General features: G+C 35.1%; 3 protein-coding genes across 7 annotated transcripts; 1 reads left to right on the forward strand and 2 right to left on the reverse strand.

Annotated features, from left to right (window-relative positions):
- Positions 1-2,219: 2,219 nt before the first annotated feature.
- On the forward strand, positions 2,220-7,680 carry LOC111891398 (protein GIGANTEA). 2 transcript variants are annotated; one of them, XM_023887442.3, is made up of 12 exons: positions 2,220-2,458; positions 3,022-3,195; positions 3,331-3,402; positions 3,482-3,536; positions 3,621-3,763; positions 3,850-4,121; positions 4,223-4,278; positions 4,390-4,787; positions 4,865-6,544; positions 6,630-6,848; positions 6,950-7,042; positions 7,174-7,680. In XM_023887442.3, exons 2-12 carry the CDS (start codon positions 3,109-3,111, stop codon positions 7,486-7,488), a joined length of 3,390 nt encoding a protein of 1,129 aa, XP_023743210.1. In that variant the 5' UTR covers positions 2,220-2,458; positions 3,022-3,108; the 3' UTR covers positions 7,489-7,680. The 2 variants fall into 2 exon arrangements, with proteins under 2 accessions (XP_023743210.1, XP_023743209.1); XM_023887441.3 differs by having other exon boundaries at positions 3,025-3,195.
- Positions 7,681-10,027: 2,347 nt separating this feature from the next.
- LOC111891425 (pentatricopeptide repeat-containing protein At5g55840) lies at positions 10,028-14,272 on the reverse strand. 3 transcript variants are annotated; one of them, XM_023887478.3, is made up of 3 exons: positions 14,144-14,272; positions 13,688-13,909; positions 10,028-13,587 (listed from the first exon to the last, which is right to left on the reverse strand). In XM_023887478.3, the coding sequence occupies exons 2-3, from the start codon at positions 13,830-13,832 to the stop codon at positions 10,346-10,348; spliced, it is 3,387 nt and encodes a 1,128-aa protein (XP_023743246.1). In that variant the 5' UTR covers positions 13,833-13,909; positions 14,144-14,272; the 3' UTR covers positions 10,028-10,345. The 3 variants fall into 3 exon arrangements, with proteins under 3 accessions (XP_023743246.1, XP_042751889.1, XP_023743247.1); XM_042895955.2 differs by having other exon boundaries at positions 13,688-13,903; positions 14,144-14,246; XM_023887479.3 differs by having other exon boundaries at positions 13,688-14,261.
- Positions 14,273-16,843: 2,571 nt separating this feature from the next.
- LOC111891408 (UDP-rhamnose/UDP-galactose transporter 6) lies at positions 16,844-19,767 on the reverse strand. Of its 2 annotated transcripts, XM_042895956.2 has the most exons (7): positions 19,581-19,756; positions 18,835-19,159; positions 18,260-18,513; positions 17,988-18,172; positions 17,709-17,909; positions 17,476-17,637; positions 16,844-17,390 (listed from the first exon to the last, which is right to left on the reverse strand). In XM_042895956.2, exons 3-7 carry the CDS (start codon positions 18,387-18,389, stop codon positions 17,061-17,063), a joined length of 1,008 nt encoding a protein of 335 aa, XP_042751890.1. In that variant the 5' UTR covers positions 18,390-18,513; positions 18,835-19,159; positions 19,581-19,756; the 3' UTR covers positions 16,844-17,060. The 2 variants fall into 2 exon arrangements, with proteins under 2 accessions (XP_042751890.1, XP_023743228.1); XM_023887460.2 differs by lacking the exon at positions 18,835-19,159 and having other exon boundaries at positions 19,581-19,767.
- Between the last annotated feature and the right edge of the window lie 16 nt (positions 19,768-19,783).

Raw genomic sequence — 19,783 nt, forward strand, 5'->3', positions numbered from 1 at the left:
CGACTAGGGCTGCCATAGTGAAACCCTAATTTTCAGGGTTTGCACCTTACTTAAGGACCTTAACACCCCATTATGGCCTCCCTCATCGCCTCCCTCAGTCTAGCAAAACCCTAATTCGTGATCTTGATCCTTGTGAGTGAGTGTATGTAAGTGAAAAAGGAGTGATTCTTTGGTAATTACTTAAAGGAGTGGAAGCTAGAAGTGCTTGGTTGAAGAAAAAAGCCATGGATCCAGAGATTTTGTGGTCAAAACAACCTTATTGAGGTATAAAGTTTATACCTTGTCTATTCATCTACTAGATCTCTTCATGGGGCAATTTAGGGCTTTGAGGAGCCCATTTTGGGACCATTCATGGATGCAAACATGTTTTGGAGTCATTACTTCAGATCCAGAGCCTTTGAGGGACTCCATGGCATAAAGGTGACAACTTTATGGCCATGGGAGTCCCATGAAATTTGTGAACAACTTTTTAGGGCTTTATGAGCTAAATAACCCGTGCATGGACGTAAAGTTTGAAAATTTACATGATATATCGACCCTAGGGAACCAGATCTATGACTTGGATGCATTAAGCCCGACTAGAAATGACTGTATGGATTTAGTCTATGGGGGACTCGATGAGCTGTTCATATAACTCGGCGAGTTGGGTCGTGGTCCCCCAACCTTTTCTGTTACTGAGTAAACTCGTTGAGTCTAGGAGATAACTCAACGAATTGGACATGTTTTGGGATTGAATATTGAAGGACCCGACAAGTTCAAGGAGGAACTCGACGAGTTATGAGCAAAATGGACCGACTCTGTATGAAGGAGAACTCGACAAGTTTAAGGAGGAACTCGGCGAGTTGTGAGTAAAAGGTCCCGTCTATATATTTTATAAGGAAGAACTCGATGAGTTCATGAAACATCTCGACGAGTAGGATCGAGATTTCAGGGTTTTATGGATTATGGAACTCGACGAGTTGATGGACCAACTCGGCGAGTTGAGTCAACCAGGATGTTGACCGTTACTTTGACCATTGACCAGAGTTGACCCTTAAAGGGGTTATGAGTATGAAAGGGTAATTAAAGGAGATTGTTATGTGTAGGAGTTTGAGAGGAGTTAATCTTAGCACTGGGGACAGTTCAACTATTACGCGACATTGATGTGAGTTACCTTCCAGTGGAAGTGGGTCGAAGGCACCAATGTCGAACCACTAGTAGTTGATTATAGTTAAAATAAATGTATGTGTGATAATTATCTGGTATGCCACTATATGTTATGAGTTATGTGTTAGTATGCTATGTTTTCATGTGATATTGATAGGAGGGGTATGAAGACTCCAATATCGGTTGTAAGGACCGATAGGGTAGGTCCAACACCCAGATATGCCTTACAGTATGTTATGCTATGTTATTATGTGGTAGTGGTAGGGGTGAAATAGTCCCCGCAACCGGTTGAGATAAACTGGAGGGTAGGTCGGGCACCCAGATATGCCTGGTAGGGTAGGTCGAACATCCGTATATGTTTAACAGGGGGTAGGTCGGGCACCCCGGTATGCCTGACAAGGGTAGGTTGAGCACCCAGATATGCTCAGCAGGGTTGGCCAGGCACCCAGATATGTCTGGCAGTATGTTTATTGTATGGTATGTGGTATGATGGGGGGACTCACTAAGCTTTCTTAGTAGAGTACAACGGATCATGCATAACAATGTTATATCTCATAGATCTGTGGATGTAGTTTTCAAAAGAATTATGTTTGCCATACAAAAAGGCTTAGCAGTGCATCATGTTGACTGTTTGCCTTTTCATATATTGTACGATGTTAATTAAGATGTTTCTCAGTTGGATGATTATATAATGTATCAAGATAAAGAAAATAAAGTTGCAGTGGAATTCTTCTATTATATTTTAAATAATTGGCTGGACATAACTCAAGTTAAAATACAAGCTATTGCTGTTTGGAAAGTCGAGAACAAAACATAAAGTTTTTGTACACGACGCGCTTTACATAAACTTGGGTGGGTCAAATGTAGAAAAAGAGAAAGTAACAAATGAACAAGCACCAAAACCTCAAGGTTATTATTGGTATTTAATTCACAGCATCATGTACATAAGCATGCATGTATGTCTACACATATCATGATATCATGACATCAAGGCAGCGTATAGGGCGATAGGAAAATATCATAGCCACGTAAGCAAACCTTAGATTTTTAAGTCCACACATATTACAGCTAAAGATCTCCTCTCTCTAAAACGAACACTCTCGCTCTAAAAAACTAACCCCTCTCTTTCTCTCTCTCTTTCTCTTTCCACCTAAAATTCTCCCCATTTTCGATCCCTTATAATCTCTCTTCTCGTTCCACTAGAACCTTCAAATCAACTTCCTAAATCTTGAAGGCGGCTCCGGTGCTCTGAACAACAACGGCGGAAGATCTACGGGGAATCTTTAATTCTCCGGAGATCTCCATCTATCAGGTATACATAAATACATAATACATACATATTTGTACAAGTATAATCTTTTTTGAATTTGTATATAAGTTCAGATTTGATGAAGGTACTTAACTTGTTTGCATTTCGCGATTAGGAAAGCGAAAACAGTGGTTGATAATTTGACAAATTTAGAGGAGCTCTAATAGTTGTTCGATTTTTATTTTTATTGTTATTATCTTTTTAATCTAGTATTGATTTACTATCCTTTTCCCCCAATTTTTTTGCATTCAGCAAAATGTAGTATTTTTTTTTTTTTGTTAATATTGTTCTTGAGTTGGATATACAAGCATAGTACTTGATTTATTTATTTTTTTTCCCAATTCTTAGATCTTTCTAATAAGATGGGGTGATTGTGTTTCAACTTTCAACTACATGTAGATTTAGGTTTTCCTTCTCTTTTATTTATTTTAGGGAGGTGTTAGCTTTATGGATTTGGATGAAAAAAAAAACGTTCATTGTTCTTTTGGTTTACCAATTTCTTTCATGTAAATGAACTTTTTTATAAAATGCTTAATTACAATCTTCTCATTCTTGATGATTGTTAGCAGATTGAAAAACCAAAGCTCGCAGCTTCACCATATCCCCTGTGCTAATATTAGTAGAAAGCAAAGGGTAATCTAGTCTTTTCATAGATGGCTACCACATCTGCCAGGTGGACCGATGGTCTACGATTCTCTTCACTGTTTTGGCCTCCCCCTCTAGATACGCAACAGCGCAAGGTATAATCACTGTTTTTTTTTTTTTTTTTTTTTTTTTTTTTTTTTTTTTTTGCGATTTGAAGTTATAAAGTTTTAAAAAAAAAGTGTTATTGTATTTAGACAGTGATTTTATATTTCATTGTGTTTCATAACCAGGCACAAATTACTGCATATGTTGACTACTTTGGTCAATTTACATCAGAGCAATTTCCTGAAGATATAGCTAAGGTATTTCTTTTACACCTTTTAAGAATCAACCTCTTTACTAATGTATAATTACAATTCTGACCTTGATATATACTTTCAGCTGGTTCGCCACCGCTACCCCTCACAGGAAAAACGCCTGTTTGATGATGTCTTAGGTATTGTTTTTCATATTTCATCATTTACATCACCTTCACATTTCATGTTGATATATATAATCTAACGAATCTAAAACTTTTCAGCAACATTTGTCCTTCATCATCCAGAACATGGGCATAATGTCATTCTTCCAATAATTTCATGTATCATTGATGGAACAATGGAGTATGATAGAAACACTCCCCCATTTGCCTCCTTCATTTCACTAGTTTGCCCAACGAATGATGTAAGAATTTAATTACCTTTCTTACTATTTATAGTTAATACTATGAAAACATTTTTGACTCATGTGTTTTTAATTTTGAAACACAGAATGAGTATTCTGAACAATGGGCTTTGGCATGTGGGGAGATTTTAAGAATTTTAACGCATTACAACAGACCGATTTTTAAGGCTGAACATCAGCATAATGTAACAGATAGAAGCAGCAGTGGGAGTCAAGCTTCAACAAGTAATTCTGTTAATGGTGAAACTTCTTCATCATCTGCACAAAATGAAGTGAAGCCACTGAGGCCATTGTCTCCATGGATTACTGATATCTTGCTTGCTGCTCCTTTAGGTATCAGAAGTGACTACTTTCGCTGGTAAGGACTAAGGAGTTGTTCCATTTACAAAATTACAAAAATACCCTTATACTGTTCGTATATACTCATCAAAAACTTTCGTTTACTTCTTTGTTTTTTAGGTGTGGTGGTGTCATGGGGAAATATGCAGGAGGGGAACTGAAACCACCTTCTGTGGGTAAGTGGACATGTTAGCTTTCGATTGAATAATTTGAATCGTTTTTTTTTTTTTTCAATCTTGAAGAAAGAAAATAAGAGTTTTGTTTAACTTTTTTTTATATGTGTTCAGTGATGGCTTCTTCTAGGGGATCTGGAAAGCATCCACAGCTGATTCCATCAACTCCAAGGTGGGCAGTTGCTAATGGTGCTGGTGTGATATTGAGTGTTTGTGATGAAGAAGTAGGTCGTTATGAAACTGCTACTCTAACTGCAGCTGCTGTTCCTGCTCTTTTACTCCCACCTCCAACAACTTCCATGGATGAACATCTTGTTGCAGGTCTTCCAGCTTTAGAACCATATGCAAGGTTGTTCCATAGGTATTATGCAATTGCTAGTCCAAGTGCTACACAAAGGCTTCTTCTTGGACTTCTAGAAGCGCCTCCATCATGGGCTCCAGATGCTCTTGATGCTGCTGTTCAGCTTGTTGAGCTCCTTAGAGCTGCTGAAGATTATGCATCTGGCATGAGGGTAAGTTCAAAATTCTACATGTATTTAACCGAAATTGTATATGAACATATTTATGAATTTGTTGTATTGTTTTGAAGCTTCCGAGAAACTGGATGCATTTGCATTTCTTACGAGCAATTGGAACTGCAATGTCCATGAGAGCTGGGATTGCTGCAGATGCTGCAGCTGCTTTACTTTTTCGGATACTTTCTCAACCTGCTTTGCTTTTTCCTCCTCTTACACAAACTGAAGGAGTTGAACTTCAAGATGAACATCTCAATGGCTACAATTCAAACCCTAAAAAGCAGAGAGAAATGCCAACGACTGAAGCAACAATAGAAGCAACAGCGCAAGGGATAGCTTCAATGCTCTGTGCACATGGACCTGAAGTGGAATGGAGAATCTGCACCATTTGGGAAGCTGCATACGGCTTAATCCCATTGAGTTCTTCCATAATCGACCTCCCTGAAATCATCGTCGCTGCACCTTTACAACCTCCGATCCTTTCATGGAACCTCTACATCCCTCTCCTTAAAGTCCTGGAGTATCTCCCTCGTGGATCCCCATCCGAAGCTTGTCTCATGAAGATATTCGTCGCTACTGTTGAAACAATCCTTCAACGAACATTCCCATTCGAACAAATCAAAAAATCAAAAAACGTTTTCGGATCCGCGTCAAATAACATCGCGGTGGCGGAGCTTCGTACCATGGTTCACTCTCTGTTTCTCGACTCCATCGCCACCGTTGAACTCGCTTCTCGATTGCTTTTTGTTGTGTTAACTGTTTGCGTCAGTCACGAAGCACGAAGAGGAAGAGAGGAAGATAAAGATAGTTCAGTGACTAGAAGCGAAAAATTGAGAAACAAACAAGGATCCGGACCCGGACCAGTATCCGCTTTTGATTCTTACGTTTTGGCAGCAGTTTGTGCGCTTGCGTGTGAGCTACAGATATTTCCATTGATTTCGAGAGTCGGAAAGCATTCAAAGCATCTTCCAAACACAAACACGAAGGCGAAGGACATAGAATCTTTCAATGACTTTCAAAGTAGCATCAAATCTGCAGTTTCTCATACGCGTCGATTACTGGCGATTCTGGAAGCGCTATTTTCGTTGAAACCTTCTTCCGTCGGGACTTCATGGAGTTACAGTTCGAACGAAATCGTCGCAGCTGCTATGGTCGCTGCTCATATCTCTGAACTTTTCCGACAATCGAAAGCGTGTATGCGTGCTTTATCAGTTCTGATGCGATGCAAATGGGATAAACCGATTCACTCAACAGCATCTTCCCTTTATAACCTAATCGATGTTCATAGTAAAGCTGTTGCATCGATTGTGAACAAAGCGGAACCACGGGAAGCTCATTTGCTGAAGGATGCTCTTGTGAACTTAAACGGTAAAAGACAGAATAAAGGATCTGAAAAAGGGGAATCATCGAGATCTGTAAGGACATGCGAGGAGGTTTCGAGTGAGGATTCGGAGAAGGAGGAGATAACGAGTTTTCCTTTCAATGCTTCGGAGTTAGCTAATTTTCTTACGAAGGATAGGCATATTGGGTTTAACTGTAGTGCGAGGATACTTCTGACCTCGGTGTTGACTGAGAAACAGGAGCTGTGTTTCTCTGTTGTGTCGTTGCTTTGGCATAAGCTGATTGCTTCACCTGAAACGCAAGTTACTGCAGAAAGTACTTCTGCTCAACAAGGATGGAGACAGGTGGTGGATGCGCTATGCAATGTGGTGTCGGCATCACCAACAAAAGCTGCAACTGCGGTTGTCCTTCAGGTATGGATGTCAAAAAAAATTTCTTCTTATTACAATATTAAAAAATATATATCTATTGAATCTATTTTATTGTTTTGGTTGTTAGGCTGAGAGAGAATTGCAGCCATGGATTGCTAAAGATGATGATGTTGGTGAAGAAATGTGGAGAGTGAACCAGAGGATTGTTAAGCTAATTGTGGAGCTAATGAGAAATCACAATACTCCTGAATCATTGGTAATTATGGCAAGTGCTTTAGATCTCCTCCTTCGTGCTACAGATGGCATGCTTGTTGATGGAGAAGCATGTACTCTACCACAACTCGAGGTATCATATATTTTTTTCAAATTTAACTTCATTTCACATACTCTTTCATTGATTTGTATTATATATTAACTGAATCTGTGAAATTTTGGTTGTTGTTTTAGCTTTTGGAAGCAACTGCTAGAGCAGTTCAACCAGTGCTGGAATGGGGAGAATCCGGAATGGCAGTTGCAGATGGACTCTCGAATCTTCTCAAGGTAAAAATCAAGATTTGAATATTCTTGATTTTTACATGAATATTTGATAGCAGGATACTTTGAAACCAAAGCCTTGGACTTCTTTTATAGACAAACATTCGTTAAATAATGAATTTGATTGAATGTAACAGTGTCGGTTGCCGGCTACAGTTCGGTGCCTTTCTCACCCGAGTGCTCATGTGCGCGCCCTTAGCACCTCGGTTCTTAGAGCCATTTTGCACGCCGGCTTCATCAACCCAAGCGGCGGCGGCAGTAGTGGTGGTGGTGGTGGTGGTGTGGACAAGTACGTGAGGGTGGATGTGGTTGACTGGGAGGCGGATGTTGGAAAGTGTCTAACATGGGAAGCTCACAGTCGAATTGCGACTGGAATGCCGATTCAGTATCTGAATACAGCGGCTAAGGAATTGGGATTGGGGTGTCCAATTCCAATTCCCATATCTATCTAATCGATCGATCACTAATGACATTAACATATGCGGACTTGTTGTAATCTTCTATGTTGTGTATACACTGTGGATAATATTTAGGGTTTTGCTGTGAAATTCAAATCATGGATTTTGAAAGCGGGTTAGTTCTATATGTTTATGGATATGACTTGATGAGTACATTTCTGAATAGTCAATTTTTAGTTTTTCTTATTTAACCTGTTTATTGTGTTTAATTTTTTACTTAAAGATGTATAATTAACCAAGCATAAGGATAAGGTACCCCTTGTGTTTAATTTCTGTAGTGATTTTGGTCCCTGAATATTTAAGCTAACTATTCAGCTGTTAAACTGTCTCAAAATTGTAATTCTTTTAGTTTTATTATTAAACTATTTTCTTAAAATGTAACGTGTTTTATTTTTCGTCATCTTAAGGAGTATAACTTATGTACACTTAAAAGTTAAAAATGTGCCAATTTGTCCCTATTTGGCATGACTGCTTTGACCATTTTATATTGTTTTTAAATTATTAATAATGATATGAGTTGTATTGTATTACATATTTACAATTTTCCTTTTGGTTTATTGTAATTGCAACTATAAAATAATATTTATGATTTTCTTATTGAATTTTTTATTTATTACACATTACACTGTTTTAGTGTTTTATAATTTTAAATGTAAAAGGATGAAATATAAATGTTATAAAAAGTAAACAAAAAGATAAAAATATATAAATAATGTCTTAAAAATAAAAAGGATGGAAATCAAAATAAGTTATAAATAAGAAGACTATAAATGTAATTTGAATATATAATAATGATATGTATAGTCTTACACACAATTTAAGGATATTTTTTATCTGACACACAATTCAATTATACCAACACATAATTCAATCACTTTAATCATAACATATATAATATTTTTTATAATAATGATATGTAAGTCGGACACAATTCAATGACATTTCTTATCCGACACACAGTTCAATGATACGGACACAAAATTCAATCTATTTAATCATAACATATATTATGTTTTTCTTATAAATAGACCATTCCAATTTCATTTTCATCATACCTAATTTTAAAAAACAATATATTTTAAGTAACAACATGAGTTGGTTCGAGTTTTTTCAATCGTTTGATGAATTAAATTATGAGATATGTTACTTTATTACTGTTAAGATATTTATGTTTTATGTATATCATATATTATGTTTATATGTATTGATTAGGGTAAAGATATCCATACAAGTAATGCATCTCAAGATGGTGATAATGAAACAAACTATTAGTGACACATCAAATTTTGAAATTGACATGATAAAATTTTAGGCTTATTAGTATAGTTATTAATTGATAAATTTAACAGTTTCTAATAAAAAAATTCATTTTTAGGTATTCAATTCTCGTAAAAGAAATAGAGATTTGACTGGGTTCAAGCTTATTAGTATAGTTATTAATAATAGACTGGGTTCAAAAGACGGATGCATGTTTCCTAGTGTTGTCACAAATAGAGATTTGACTTGCATTAAAGTATGCAAAAATGTTTTTCCAGACGTTAAAGAATCACTTTGTAAATGACATATCAATACAAGTACTAAAAGAAAATACAAAAGACCAATGTCAGGTCATTGTTGGATTACTTTCCATAAAGACCGGAAAATATTAATTGAAAAAAAAAAAATCATTGCCAATGTCTCGCAACTGGAAAAAGATTCTAATAGACTATCCAGGTATTTATTGAATATATATTTTATTCAGTTATATTTATTTAATCAAAAGTTGATCTAAACGTATATCTATTCTGACGCTACGCTATTGTTTATTTGAAGACAACATGGTTGACATCATATAAAAGAAAATTTTGTATATGCTTGGACATCAGATTTCTACACTCCAATAATAACACAACCAATAGATGGAGAGTCAGCATGCCAAGATAAAACAATATCTACGCTCATTACGATTAGATATAGCAAAATATCGAAACAACATCGATTCGACATGCTACATTTCAAAGACCTAGTTGGAAATGTTTCAAGTTATGCACTTGATACAATCTTCAACGAATTTGAACAAATTGATTTTGTTGGATCTTTCCAGAAAGTTGTGGATGTCAAATGCATACTAATCATGGTCTATCATGTGTTCATGAACAAGCGGTATATTTTTATAAAGGTAATCTTATACCACTTGATTCAATTCATAAATGTTGGCGGAAACTTGATTGTAAAGTCGATGGCCAAATATTTAACATACAATTCAAAAAACATTCTAGATTTGATAAAACTAAAGCACCCAGTCCACGATTGAGCACAAAGTCAACAAAATAAGACCTCCGGTTCCACCAACTCAAGATCCTTTCAAACATAGTTTTGATATGTATACGCCAGATTATATTCCGTTAACTCAAGATCATCGCACATATAGTTTTGATACGTATATACCAGATTATATGGAGTGTAATCATATAAGATGAAGGACCACAAATGTAAAATTTATTTATATCGCCAATTGTGATATGTTTGGGTTTAATGATTATGTTGCAGGTATGATGATGCGTAGGTCAATTTGGGTGTGATTAACACTTATAATTTTTAAAAATTAATTCACACGTATAATGACCGATTTGTCCTTACACCACCAACTTTTCTTTTTTTAGATTTAGTAAATATTAGTGTCTTGAATATGAATTTTTTAAATACTATATGAAAACACAAATTTAGTATATACAAAGTTTTAAAACAAAACAGAAATTATATTTAATATGCAAAACTAAAAGCACATTGCTATTCGATGAGTAGATGTAAATTACCAACCAAAAGCTTCAGAATTCTGAGCCATATATAATACAAGATCCCGACATCATCTTCAACTGATTTTGTACTTTTTGTGCTTCAACATCTTCAACTTTATCAAAGCAACATTAAAACTTTGAACCATATCTTGAGTGATTTCATCTTCACATAACAAACCCCTTTCACATAAATCCATCAAAATCATTTCACCATCCGTGAAATCATCTTTATTGCAAAAAGACTCGACAATCACACAAAACGTATTCACCATTGGACAAATACCTTTTTTCTTCATCTCCTTATATAACTTCAACCCTTCAACCAAATCACCACAATTACAAAATCCCATTATTAAAACATTATAAGTAACCGCATCAAATCTTACACGATTAAATTCCATAATGTTTTTCAACTTCAACGCCTCTTTAAACTCTTGTTTCTTGCACAAAGAATGCATCAAAGTAGTAAAAGTAGCGGTTGTTGGAACAAGTTTTGATTTAAGCATACAATCAAACATCAAAATGGCTTCTTCAATTCTTCCTTTTTTCACAAGCCCACGAACCATAGCACTCTCAACCACACTCCGTGACACAACACTTTTTTGCATTTCATTTTTTACCAAAAACGCCCCTTTCACGTCTCCCACACGACACATATCCGTAATCAACCGAACAACTTGTTTTTCACAAGGAACAAAACCTTTCTCCAACATCTCTTTGATAAAAACATGAGTGGGGTGACATCCATATGTTTCTTTGATTCCTTTAAGAATAATATCAAAGGTTTCTTGATCCGGGATAACTTTCAAAAAATACATTATATCCAAGAACTCGAAAGCTTTCACCATCTTCTTCTTCTCACTACATTTAGAGATCAACATATCAAATGTGACCTTATCGACAATCATACCTTTCAAGATCATATTTTTCAACATTTTGGAAGCAAAATCAAGCATACCCACGTTGCAAATTCCATAAATTACTGCGTGACATGTTCTTTTATCGGGAAAAAACCCTTTTCTCAAAAGGGTAGCGTATACTTCAAAGCACCTTGATATATCTTCTTGCTTTGCATACCCATGTAAGAGAATGTTATAAGTAGCCAAATTAGGCGACAAATTTTCATCTCTCATTGTGGAAAATAAACCATAAACCATAGACATGTTTCCCATTCTTGAATAACCATCCATAAGTACATTGAGTAAAATCGTGTCAGCAAAAAAACCATCTGCCACCATCTTTTCATGGTAAAAAGATGCGGTTTTTGGATGGCCCGCTTTAAAAAGACCATCAATTAAGCATGTGTAAGTTACCTTGTTTGGTAAAAGAGCTCCTTTTTGCATCCATTTTTCTGAAAGAAGAACGGAAATGACCATTTTACCCTTCTTACACAAACTAGCAAGTAGACATGTATACGAATGACTATCGGGAATAACATTGTTACGAACCATTTCTTTCAACAAAAAGACAGCAGCTTGTAAATTTCTAGATCTACAAATCTCCCCCAATAACATATTGTAAGAAACAATATCTAAAGCATCCGGAATGTTCCGGATTTTGTTCAAGAATTTCCATGCCTCTTCAAGATTTTCACCATAACAAAGTGCTCTTAGTAGGCTTCCATACGTATAAGAACTCGGGTGTTGACCGATATTGACCATTTCTTCGTAAAAGTTCAATGCTTTTGATCCATTTCCTATGCTTACATAGCCGTTTATGATGAAGTTATAAGTTGAGGTGTTTGGGGAAATACCGATTCTACCCATGTGCTTCATAAACTCCACTCCCTCTTCCATTCTTTTACTTTTACAAAACGAAGCAATTAATTTGTTACACATGAAAAGATCCGGATCATGTCCACTTTGATTCATTATAGCATAAATTCGCATTGCTTCATTTACTTTTCCATGGATGCAAAAATTATAAACCAATGTTGAATACATCACTTTGTTTGGTGTCACACCGGATTTATACATTTTACACATGATCTCTTTTCCATTTTTGAACTTCCCCTCTCTACAAAATCCATTTATGAGTGTTGAATATGTAACAACATCAAGATCAACACCATTTTGGATCAATTCATCAAGAACTTCCACACCTTGTTTAAGCATCTTACTTTTGCTAAACCCGTTGATTAACATTGTATATGAAACATGGTCAACAAGAATTTCATTGACTTTCATGGATTCTATAAGACTATGAGCGGAATCTAAATCTCCAAGTTTGCAGTATCCATCCAAAACAACACCATAACTAACTTCATTAGGCTTTAATCCCTTTGCTTCCATTTTGTATATACATTCTATAGCTTCTTTGAAACTACCCTCCTTGCAATACCCATCAATTAAAGTATTATAAGTTATAACATTTGGAGAAACGTTAAAGCTCATCATCTCATTGAAAACATGAACTGCAACTTTGGTTTTTGATTCTTTGATAAACCCCTTTATGAGAGTATTATAAGTGACTTCATTTGGGGAAACCATCTTCTTTCTCATCTTTTTTAACAATAAATACCCTTTTGCACTCCTATTGTTTTGACATAAGTTATCTATAAGCATGTTATATGTGCATACATCCGCTTCAAGACCTTTATGACTCATGTGATCAATCAACTCCAAAGCTGCCTTGTATCTTCCCTTTTTGAAATACCAATTAAGCAAAGTATTGTAGGTAACTAAATTTGGAACATAACCACTCTCTTCCATTTTCAAAACAAGATGTTCGGCTTTCTTGATCTTCCCATTGAAACAAAGAATATTCAAGAGTATATTAAAAGTTGCAACATTTGGGCATACGTTTTTTGAAAGCATTTCCTTGAAAAATAACCAAGATGCCTCGTTGTCCTTCCTCATTGAGCCTAAAATCTTGTTGCAAGTAAAAACAGATGGGGTAAACCCCCGAAGCCCCATCAAATGAAAAATTACCAAAGCGTCCTTGACCAAAGATTCTTGCAAGTAAACTCGAATCAAAAGGTCGAAAACAGCAGGATTTGAGTTGCAAAGAGGGTAAGTGTCCATCAAAGCAGCAAAAATGGAGTTTGAATCGATACCCATGTCAGATAATCGTGTCAAAATTGATTTAGCAGAGGCATACATTCTTGCTTTCACCAGTATATGAACAGTTATACAGTAAACATACGTGAGATTCTTGAGTTGTTGAAAAGCAGGTTGTTTGATTACCCAATTGAGAAATTTTAAAGCTAGGTTTCCATGAACTGGTCTGAGGGAAACTCGTTTATAGTTCATTTGATTTAGAGACTCCCATCTGCTAATTGTCAGAATTGCATAGATGCTGTTCTCCAGTTCAAAACCTAAATTAGTTTCACCCAATTACAGAAACTCATAAGCAATTCATCAAAGAAAAACTAGAAAAAGTGAAGATTTAATAGCAAAAAGGAGATAGAACTTTACCAGAGTTCTTCTGGTTCGTCGAAGCTTTGGTTTGATTACCATCTTTGAGTGATCTTTTTGAATTTTTGAAAAACCCCATTTGCGAGAAGTGCCTAAATGTTGTTAGTTTATTTGAGAAGTTGGAGATTTTCGAAGCGCATAACATACTTGGTGTTTCTTCAAAAGGAATCAATTATCATGTTGCATTTCGGGTGTGTATGGATGTCATTCTGCAGTCTGAAGCTGAAATCAAATGTTCAGCTAATCTTCAACGAATTAATCGAAAAATGACCCAAAATGATGACTTTCTCGTTTGTACGATCTTGTAGAATCACGCATTAAGAGCAGACTACCACTAATTACATTAACTAACTCAAGAGTTGATTGCTTGAAGTTCAGCAAGACCAACGCCCGATTACTTAAAGCTCACACGGAAAAGAAGAGACCAGTAAGATGAAGGTCGTAAAGAAATCAAACCTGATGATGAAGACGACGAGAGTTCCGTCATGGAAGATCACCTGCTGGTGCGCTTGGAAGTGAAGGGTCTATGTGTGGCAACAAACAGGGAAACGGTCTTCAAAATAGGTAGGGGAGGGTATATTGGCGGTGTTTTTTTCCCGTATATAAAATAACAATGTAAAATAAGTTAAGATGATTAGCTCTCATTTGTTGGTAGAAAATAACATTGTCATTTTAACAAAGAAAGTTTGGGTTTTTTACTAAGATTCAAAGCAAACTTAGGGGTGTTTGGGATTGCAATTGAAAAGTGTTTATTTGCTTATTGGCTTCTTGAAAAGTTAATAAGTCAAAAAAAGTGTTTTGCAAACTCAAAAGCACTTTTGAGAATAGCTTTTTCATAAGCTTCAATAAACATTTTGAATAACCATGTAAAACATGGGTTTTTGAAACTGCTTATGGCTTTTCAACCAATATAACTTCAAAAAACACTTTTTAAGCCAAACATTTTTTAACTTATTGACTTATTGACTTTTTCACTATAAAAGCTTATCCAAACACTTTTTAAAAAACTCTTTTTAGCACCACTATAAGCAAATAAGCACTTTTATCTAAAAACACTTTTTTAGTTCAAAAAGCTCTCCCAAACACCCCCTTAGAGAGCGGGTGAGAAAGTAAGCATATCATGAAACTATGTGAGCGAGCATTGGAGGTTGGGTTGCATACTTGCCTAGCATCACCACTATTTCAGATAACTAATATGGTTTCATAGGTTATCCACCTCTTAGACATCTTATAGAGAAACATAATAAAAAATAAGGATCTTCATATGGTGTTCATCGACCCAGAAAAGACGAGAAACAATGTGAGGGACTTTAAAGTTTAAAGCTAGAAGGGTACGTAGGAGATATATGTCCCGACTATACAATGTCATTTATGGATGAAATCGGGCTCCATCAGGGTTCGACTTTCATTCGTATATTTTTGTCTTGAACTTGAGATATAGGAGGAAGTGCCTTGGTGTTTATTTTTGCCAATCACATTGTGTTGGTGATTAAGTCTAGAATTGGACTGAGTGATTGATTGGAAACATAGATGTCAACATTAGAAGTCAAAGGGTTATAAATCAATAATATTAAAACAAAGTATCTTTAATACAATTTCAGTGGAAAAATAAATGATGAAAGAGTAGATGTAAATACAAGGGAGCAAGCTCTTACATTGAATGAGAGCTTCAAGTATATGTGGTCTATGATCCATAAAGGAATGGTGGAGACAGACGTTACCCATCACATAAATAGGGTTTGGTTAAAGTGGAGGGTGGTCTTATGAGTCTTGGGTGTCAAGAAGGTCCCCGTTGAAATTCAAGGATAAATTTTACATGGTAGTTGTTAGGATTACCATGATGTATGGATGAGGTGGACTTGCGGTGAAATATTATTTGATAGGATACTAAATGCGGCTATTAGAAATTCATTAGGAATAGCATGGATCACTTGATAAATTAAGAGAAAGACGATTGAGGTGGTATGAACATAACCTAAGGAGGAACCTTTGACAATGGTAAGGAGGTAGATTCAATGATGATTGATGGTAAAAAGTAGAAAACTATGTCCTGAAGAAAGTAAGATGATAGTATGAGGTTATACATTGATAAGCTTACTAAGATGATAGTATGAGGTTATACATTGATAAGCTTACTCTTTTTTATGGTATGAGGTTACATATGGATAAGTTTACTCTTTCTAGGGACATAGTCTTATGTAGAGGGTGTGAAGGCTAAGCATAGAGTTGATGAGTAGCATAATTTTTTTTTATAAAGTTAGTCCATATTTGATAAAGTGTATTTAAAGTTCCGTCCAAATCAAATATACTAGTTGAAACCGGTGAGCATTACATTTGAACATAATATTATACCATCAAAAGAAATTCAAAATAAATATTTTTAAAGCAAATATTATGTACAACTTTTATATCATCTCATGAAAAATGAGATAGCTCGACCTAAGAGTTTAAATGAAAAGTTATTTATCTGTTACTTGCAAGCCAGGTTTAACTCATTTTATTTGGTTTGAATTTTCGGGGTTTTCAATCTAAGATGAATATCAAATACCCATAATAATTTCATCCACGAGTATTAAAGGCATTCACAACATATTGAATTTTTAATAAATTGACACATCAATATTTCATTTTCCATACAATTTTATTATTTTTTTTTCACATACTCTCATTTTCTATACAATTTTATCATTTTATTTCCACAAACATACTTTTAAACTCTACAAAGATAAGTGACATACTTTTACAGTAAAAAGTTTGTTTTTTTCTCACAGATCACTTATCATTTAACTTTAAATTCATTGAATGTTCACTTATCATTTAACTCCAAATTCATTGAATGTCAACTTATTACTATTGAATTGAATCCATTTATGTATTTCATACATTGTAAGGCTAAAAGTTTCATTTGGATTATTTATTTTAAAAAGGTATAATAGTTGCTTATTTACCCAGTTTTCTATTCGTTACCCATTCATACAACCATTTTTCCATCTTGTTACCAATTTTCACATATATAATCTGATAGTTTTCATAATAAACTGGGACATGACTACATAAATTGATAATAAATACTCCAACACACACTTATTGATTTCTATATCAAGACTAATCACAGGTTTTTCAAAAAAAAAAAAAAAAAAAAAAGACAAATCCTCCTCCCTCTTCAAGTCCTCCAAATCATAACATTTAAAAATGACATACAAAAATCATATCGTATATAATAATAACTTAACAATAACAACCGATTAACCGACAAATTTTCTAGCAACATAACCTTCTTCCTTCGTATAGTCTCCATCACTTGATTTAACAATTAAAAAAAAATTAAAATATTCCTTTCCTTTCCTTTCTATATGATACTCCTGAAAAACCCTTACACCTTCTCATCCGTCTCGGAAGTTTCTAGAAGAGAGTCCTTTTTGGGTTGACTTGTTTTCGGAAGGGAATAGCTACGCCTCTCTTTGCCACCTGGCTTTGATGACGCGTTCCCATACCAAATCATTCCCATGATTGCTATTATCATTCCAATTACCACGTGAAGGTTTAAACCCTCACGCCCAAAGAAAATAAAACCCAACATCAGTACGAGGATTGTTTTCATGTGACCTAGGACTTGGAATGTGACGGCTGTAAACCTCCCGATGCAGATAAACTGGCTTAGATTTGTCCCAATTGCAATCGTACACGATAGAATTAAAAATATCTGCAAATATCATATCATAATATTATCAGACTAATTTTTACAAACAACTAAAAGAGCCCAATTGTAGTGTACTAATAAAACTTACCAGAGATACTGTATTGTACTTAAAAGCATCCACTCTTTTGTTGGTCAACCAGTAGTCAACAAAGGGGCCCACTAACAGTAGGGATCCAGCCTGGATTGGGGCAGTATGTCCTAACAGATTGAAAGAACTCAACTGGTACTTTCTTTGAAGGTAATGCACATACTGTAAAAAAAAATATATAAATATTAGAATATAATTTGGGGGGAAAAAAAAAAAGAGTTAAATTTACATACATATTGTTGAAGGGCTGTACTCCATACTGCAACAAAGGCAGCAACAAAACCTTTAGTATTGACACTGACATCAGTAACAGTGCATACAGCAACACCCAGAAGAACAATTAAAATACTGAGCTTTGTGTCCCTTGAATATCGTATCTTATCAAATGCAACTTCCAATAAACAGGATACAGGAATCATACTCAGTTTTGCTATCTGAAAATCAATACCTTAACATAAATATCATAAAGCAAACACCTTTAAAAAAAAAGGAGTATAAAGTATAAAGCTTACTTGATAGAATCCCACAGAGTTCCACATAAGACTGACATTCATTCCAACAATGGAGAAGTTAGCAAATAGGACGAATTTGAGAAGATCTGCAATGGGTAGATGAGAGGGTTGGATGTAACCCAACCACCTAAGAACAATAGTCATCAAGGTTGTGGTGACAAAATGCAATCCTGTTAAGGTTGTTGCTGCACATAAAAGAAATTATTGGATATCAGGAAATAAGAATTTTATAAATAAAATTAACAAAGAAAATAGATAAATAGAGAACTTACCGAATGTGAAACCATATGTTGCCATTAAGGCTTTGTTCACGATGATGATGCCAACAGAAGTGACTATGTTGAATGTCCATGCAGCAATATCAACTGCTGCCTTTTTATCAGCTTTACTTGATGGAGTCATTTTTTTGAGTAGAGGTAGATATTTTTCAACAGAAGAAGTTTTATTTTTACGGTTTTACCCCTTGTATGCGAAAAGTAGATTTCTGCAATTCCACATTACCCAAGGAAGATCTTCTGTTTTGTCACTGTTGTTTTTATGAAATAGATACAACAGTTAAGAATAAGGTATATGGAATAAAATAGCAAGCATTCTTTGAGATATTTCAAAGAAAGGTATCAAGGGAAAACTAAAGAAAAAGGATTCTAGAAATTCGAAACTTGTTATTCAAAATCTATGAAGTTTAGAGGGGTTGCAGAGGGGTTTTTAACTTTTGGATCATGGATAGGAAATAAGTTCATGGATCTAATTATCTAAAGATAACATGTTTAGGTACAAAAGTTGCAAAACACAATTCACAGATTTCATATTGTTCAAGGTTTACTTTTGGAAGTTGCAAGAACCTCACCACTGTCATTACACTGTAGATCACAACTCTAACTCCTCAATTTGCTTCTAACCCTCCTTGAATGATCATGTGAACACTTAGAATTCACAGATTTGATCCTCTGAACTTAATTAATTAGCAACACTATATTACTAGAGTAACGTGAATAATTCAAAATCAAAACGGGATCCATAAATTAAATCAGATCGAGAACATGAATGTTTGTGCCACCAGATGTAGAAACTGCCAAAGTAGTCAAACTCTACACGTCAACTTTTGCATCCGATTAACTTCCTCAAAATTGATGTACACAAATCCCTAGGTTGATAATGCGTACAGATAACTCCTGCGAGAATCTCACCATCATGATTAAACTCTATCTACATCACAACTCAACTACTCAACTCGATACCAATCTTCACACCACTCTCCCTAAATTCACGAGGAATATTCAAAATTTCACGTATTCGATCCGTTATAACTTGATTATTTGTACAATTATCAACAGAAAAACATCAAAACAATTCAAATAATCAAAATCAAAATGCAGATCCATAAATTAATCAGATCGGGAACAGTATATAAGCACTCAAAATTGAAAGCAATTAGCACATAATGTCATCAATAGTCTGAATTTTAGCAACAGGATTAGATCGCGACAAACTCCGCAATTTCTCAAGTAATTTCAGATCTAAAATCGTCAATTTATATCTAAACTTTTCATAAGTCCAGAGAGTTTTTACACCAATCAAGTCGCGTAAACATACCTTGAGAAATCGAAGTGAACGAATTCAGATCTTTAGGATCAAATCACAGAGCTCGCTCCCACACACAGTTGAAGGTGTTATGTGTGTGTGTGTTTGAGCATATGAGGAGAAGGACTTTGACTGAAATAAACCCCACAGACCCGAAGAAGTTCGAAGGATTTGCACGTTCGATCAGGTACTTATTTCCAAATTTCCATTCTGTT

The sequence above is a fragment of the Lactuca sativa genome, chromosome 6, assembly GCF_002870075.4.
Source record: "Lactuca sativa cultivar Salinas chromosome 6, Lsat_Salinas_v11, whole genome shotgun sequence".
Classification (NCBI taxonomy): Eukaryota; Viridiplantae; Streptophyta; class Magnoliopsida; order Asterales; family Asteraceae; genus Lactuca; species Lactuca sativa.

Excerpts from the sequence above, each read along its gene's own strand:
- LOC111891408 (XM_023887460.2), bottom strand. The coding sequence starts at position 18,389 with ATGACTCCATCAAGTAAAGCTGATAAAAAGGCAGCAGTTGATATTGCT. Across the intron at positions 18,173-18,259 it reads AACATATGGTTTCACATTCG|CAACAACCTTAACAGGATTG; the intron begins GTAAGTTCTCTA and ends TTTTATGTGCAG. Across the intron at positions 17,910-17,987 it reads ACTCTGTGGGATTCTATCAA|ATAGCAAAACTGAGTATGAT; the intron begins GTAAGCTTTATA and ends ATTGATTTTCAG.
- LOC111891425 (XM_023887478.3), bottom strand. The coding sequence starts at position 13,832 with ATGTTATGCGCTTCGAAAATCTCCAACTTCTCAAATAAACTAACAACA. Across the intron at positions 13,588-13,687 it reads GACGAACCAGAAGAACTCTG|GTTTTGAACTGGAGAACAGC; the intron begins GTAAAGTTCTAT and ends AAACTAATTTAG.
- LOC111891398 (XM_023887442.3), top strand. The coding sequence starts at position 3,109 with ATGGCTACCACATCTGCCAGGTGGACCGATGGTCTACGATTCTCTTCA. Across the intron at positions 3,196-3,330 it reads TAGATACGCAACAGCGCAAG|GCACAAATTACTGCATATGT; the intron begins GTATAATCACTG and ends TTTCATAACCAG. Across the intron at positions 4,279-4,389 it reads ACTGAAACCACCTTCTGTGG|TGATGGCTTCTTCTAGGGGA; the intron begins GTAAGTGGACAT and ends ATATGTGTTCAG.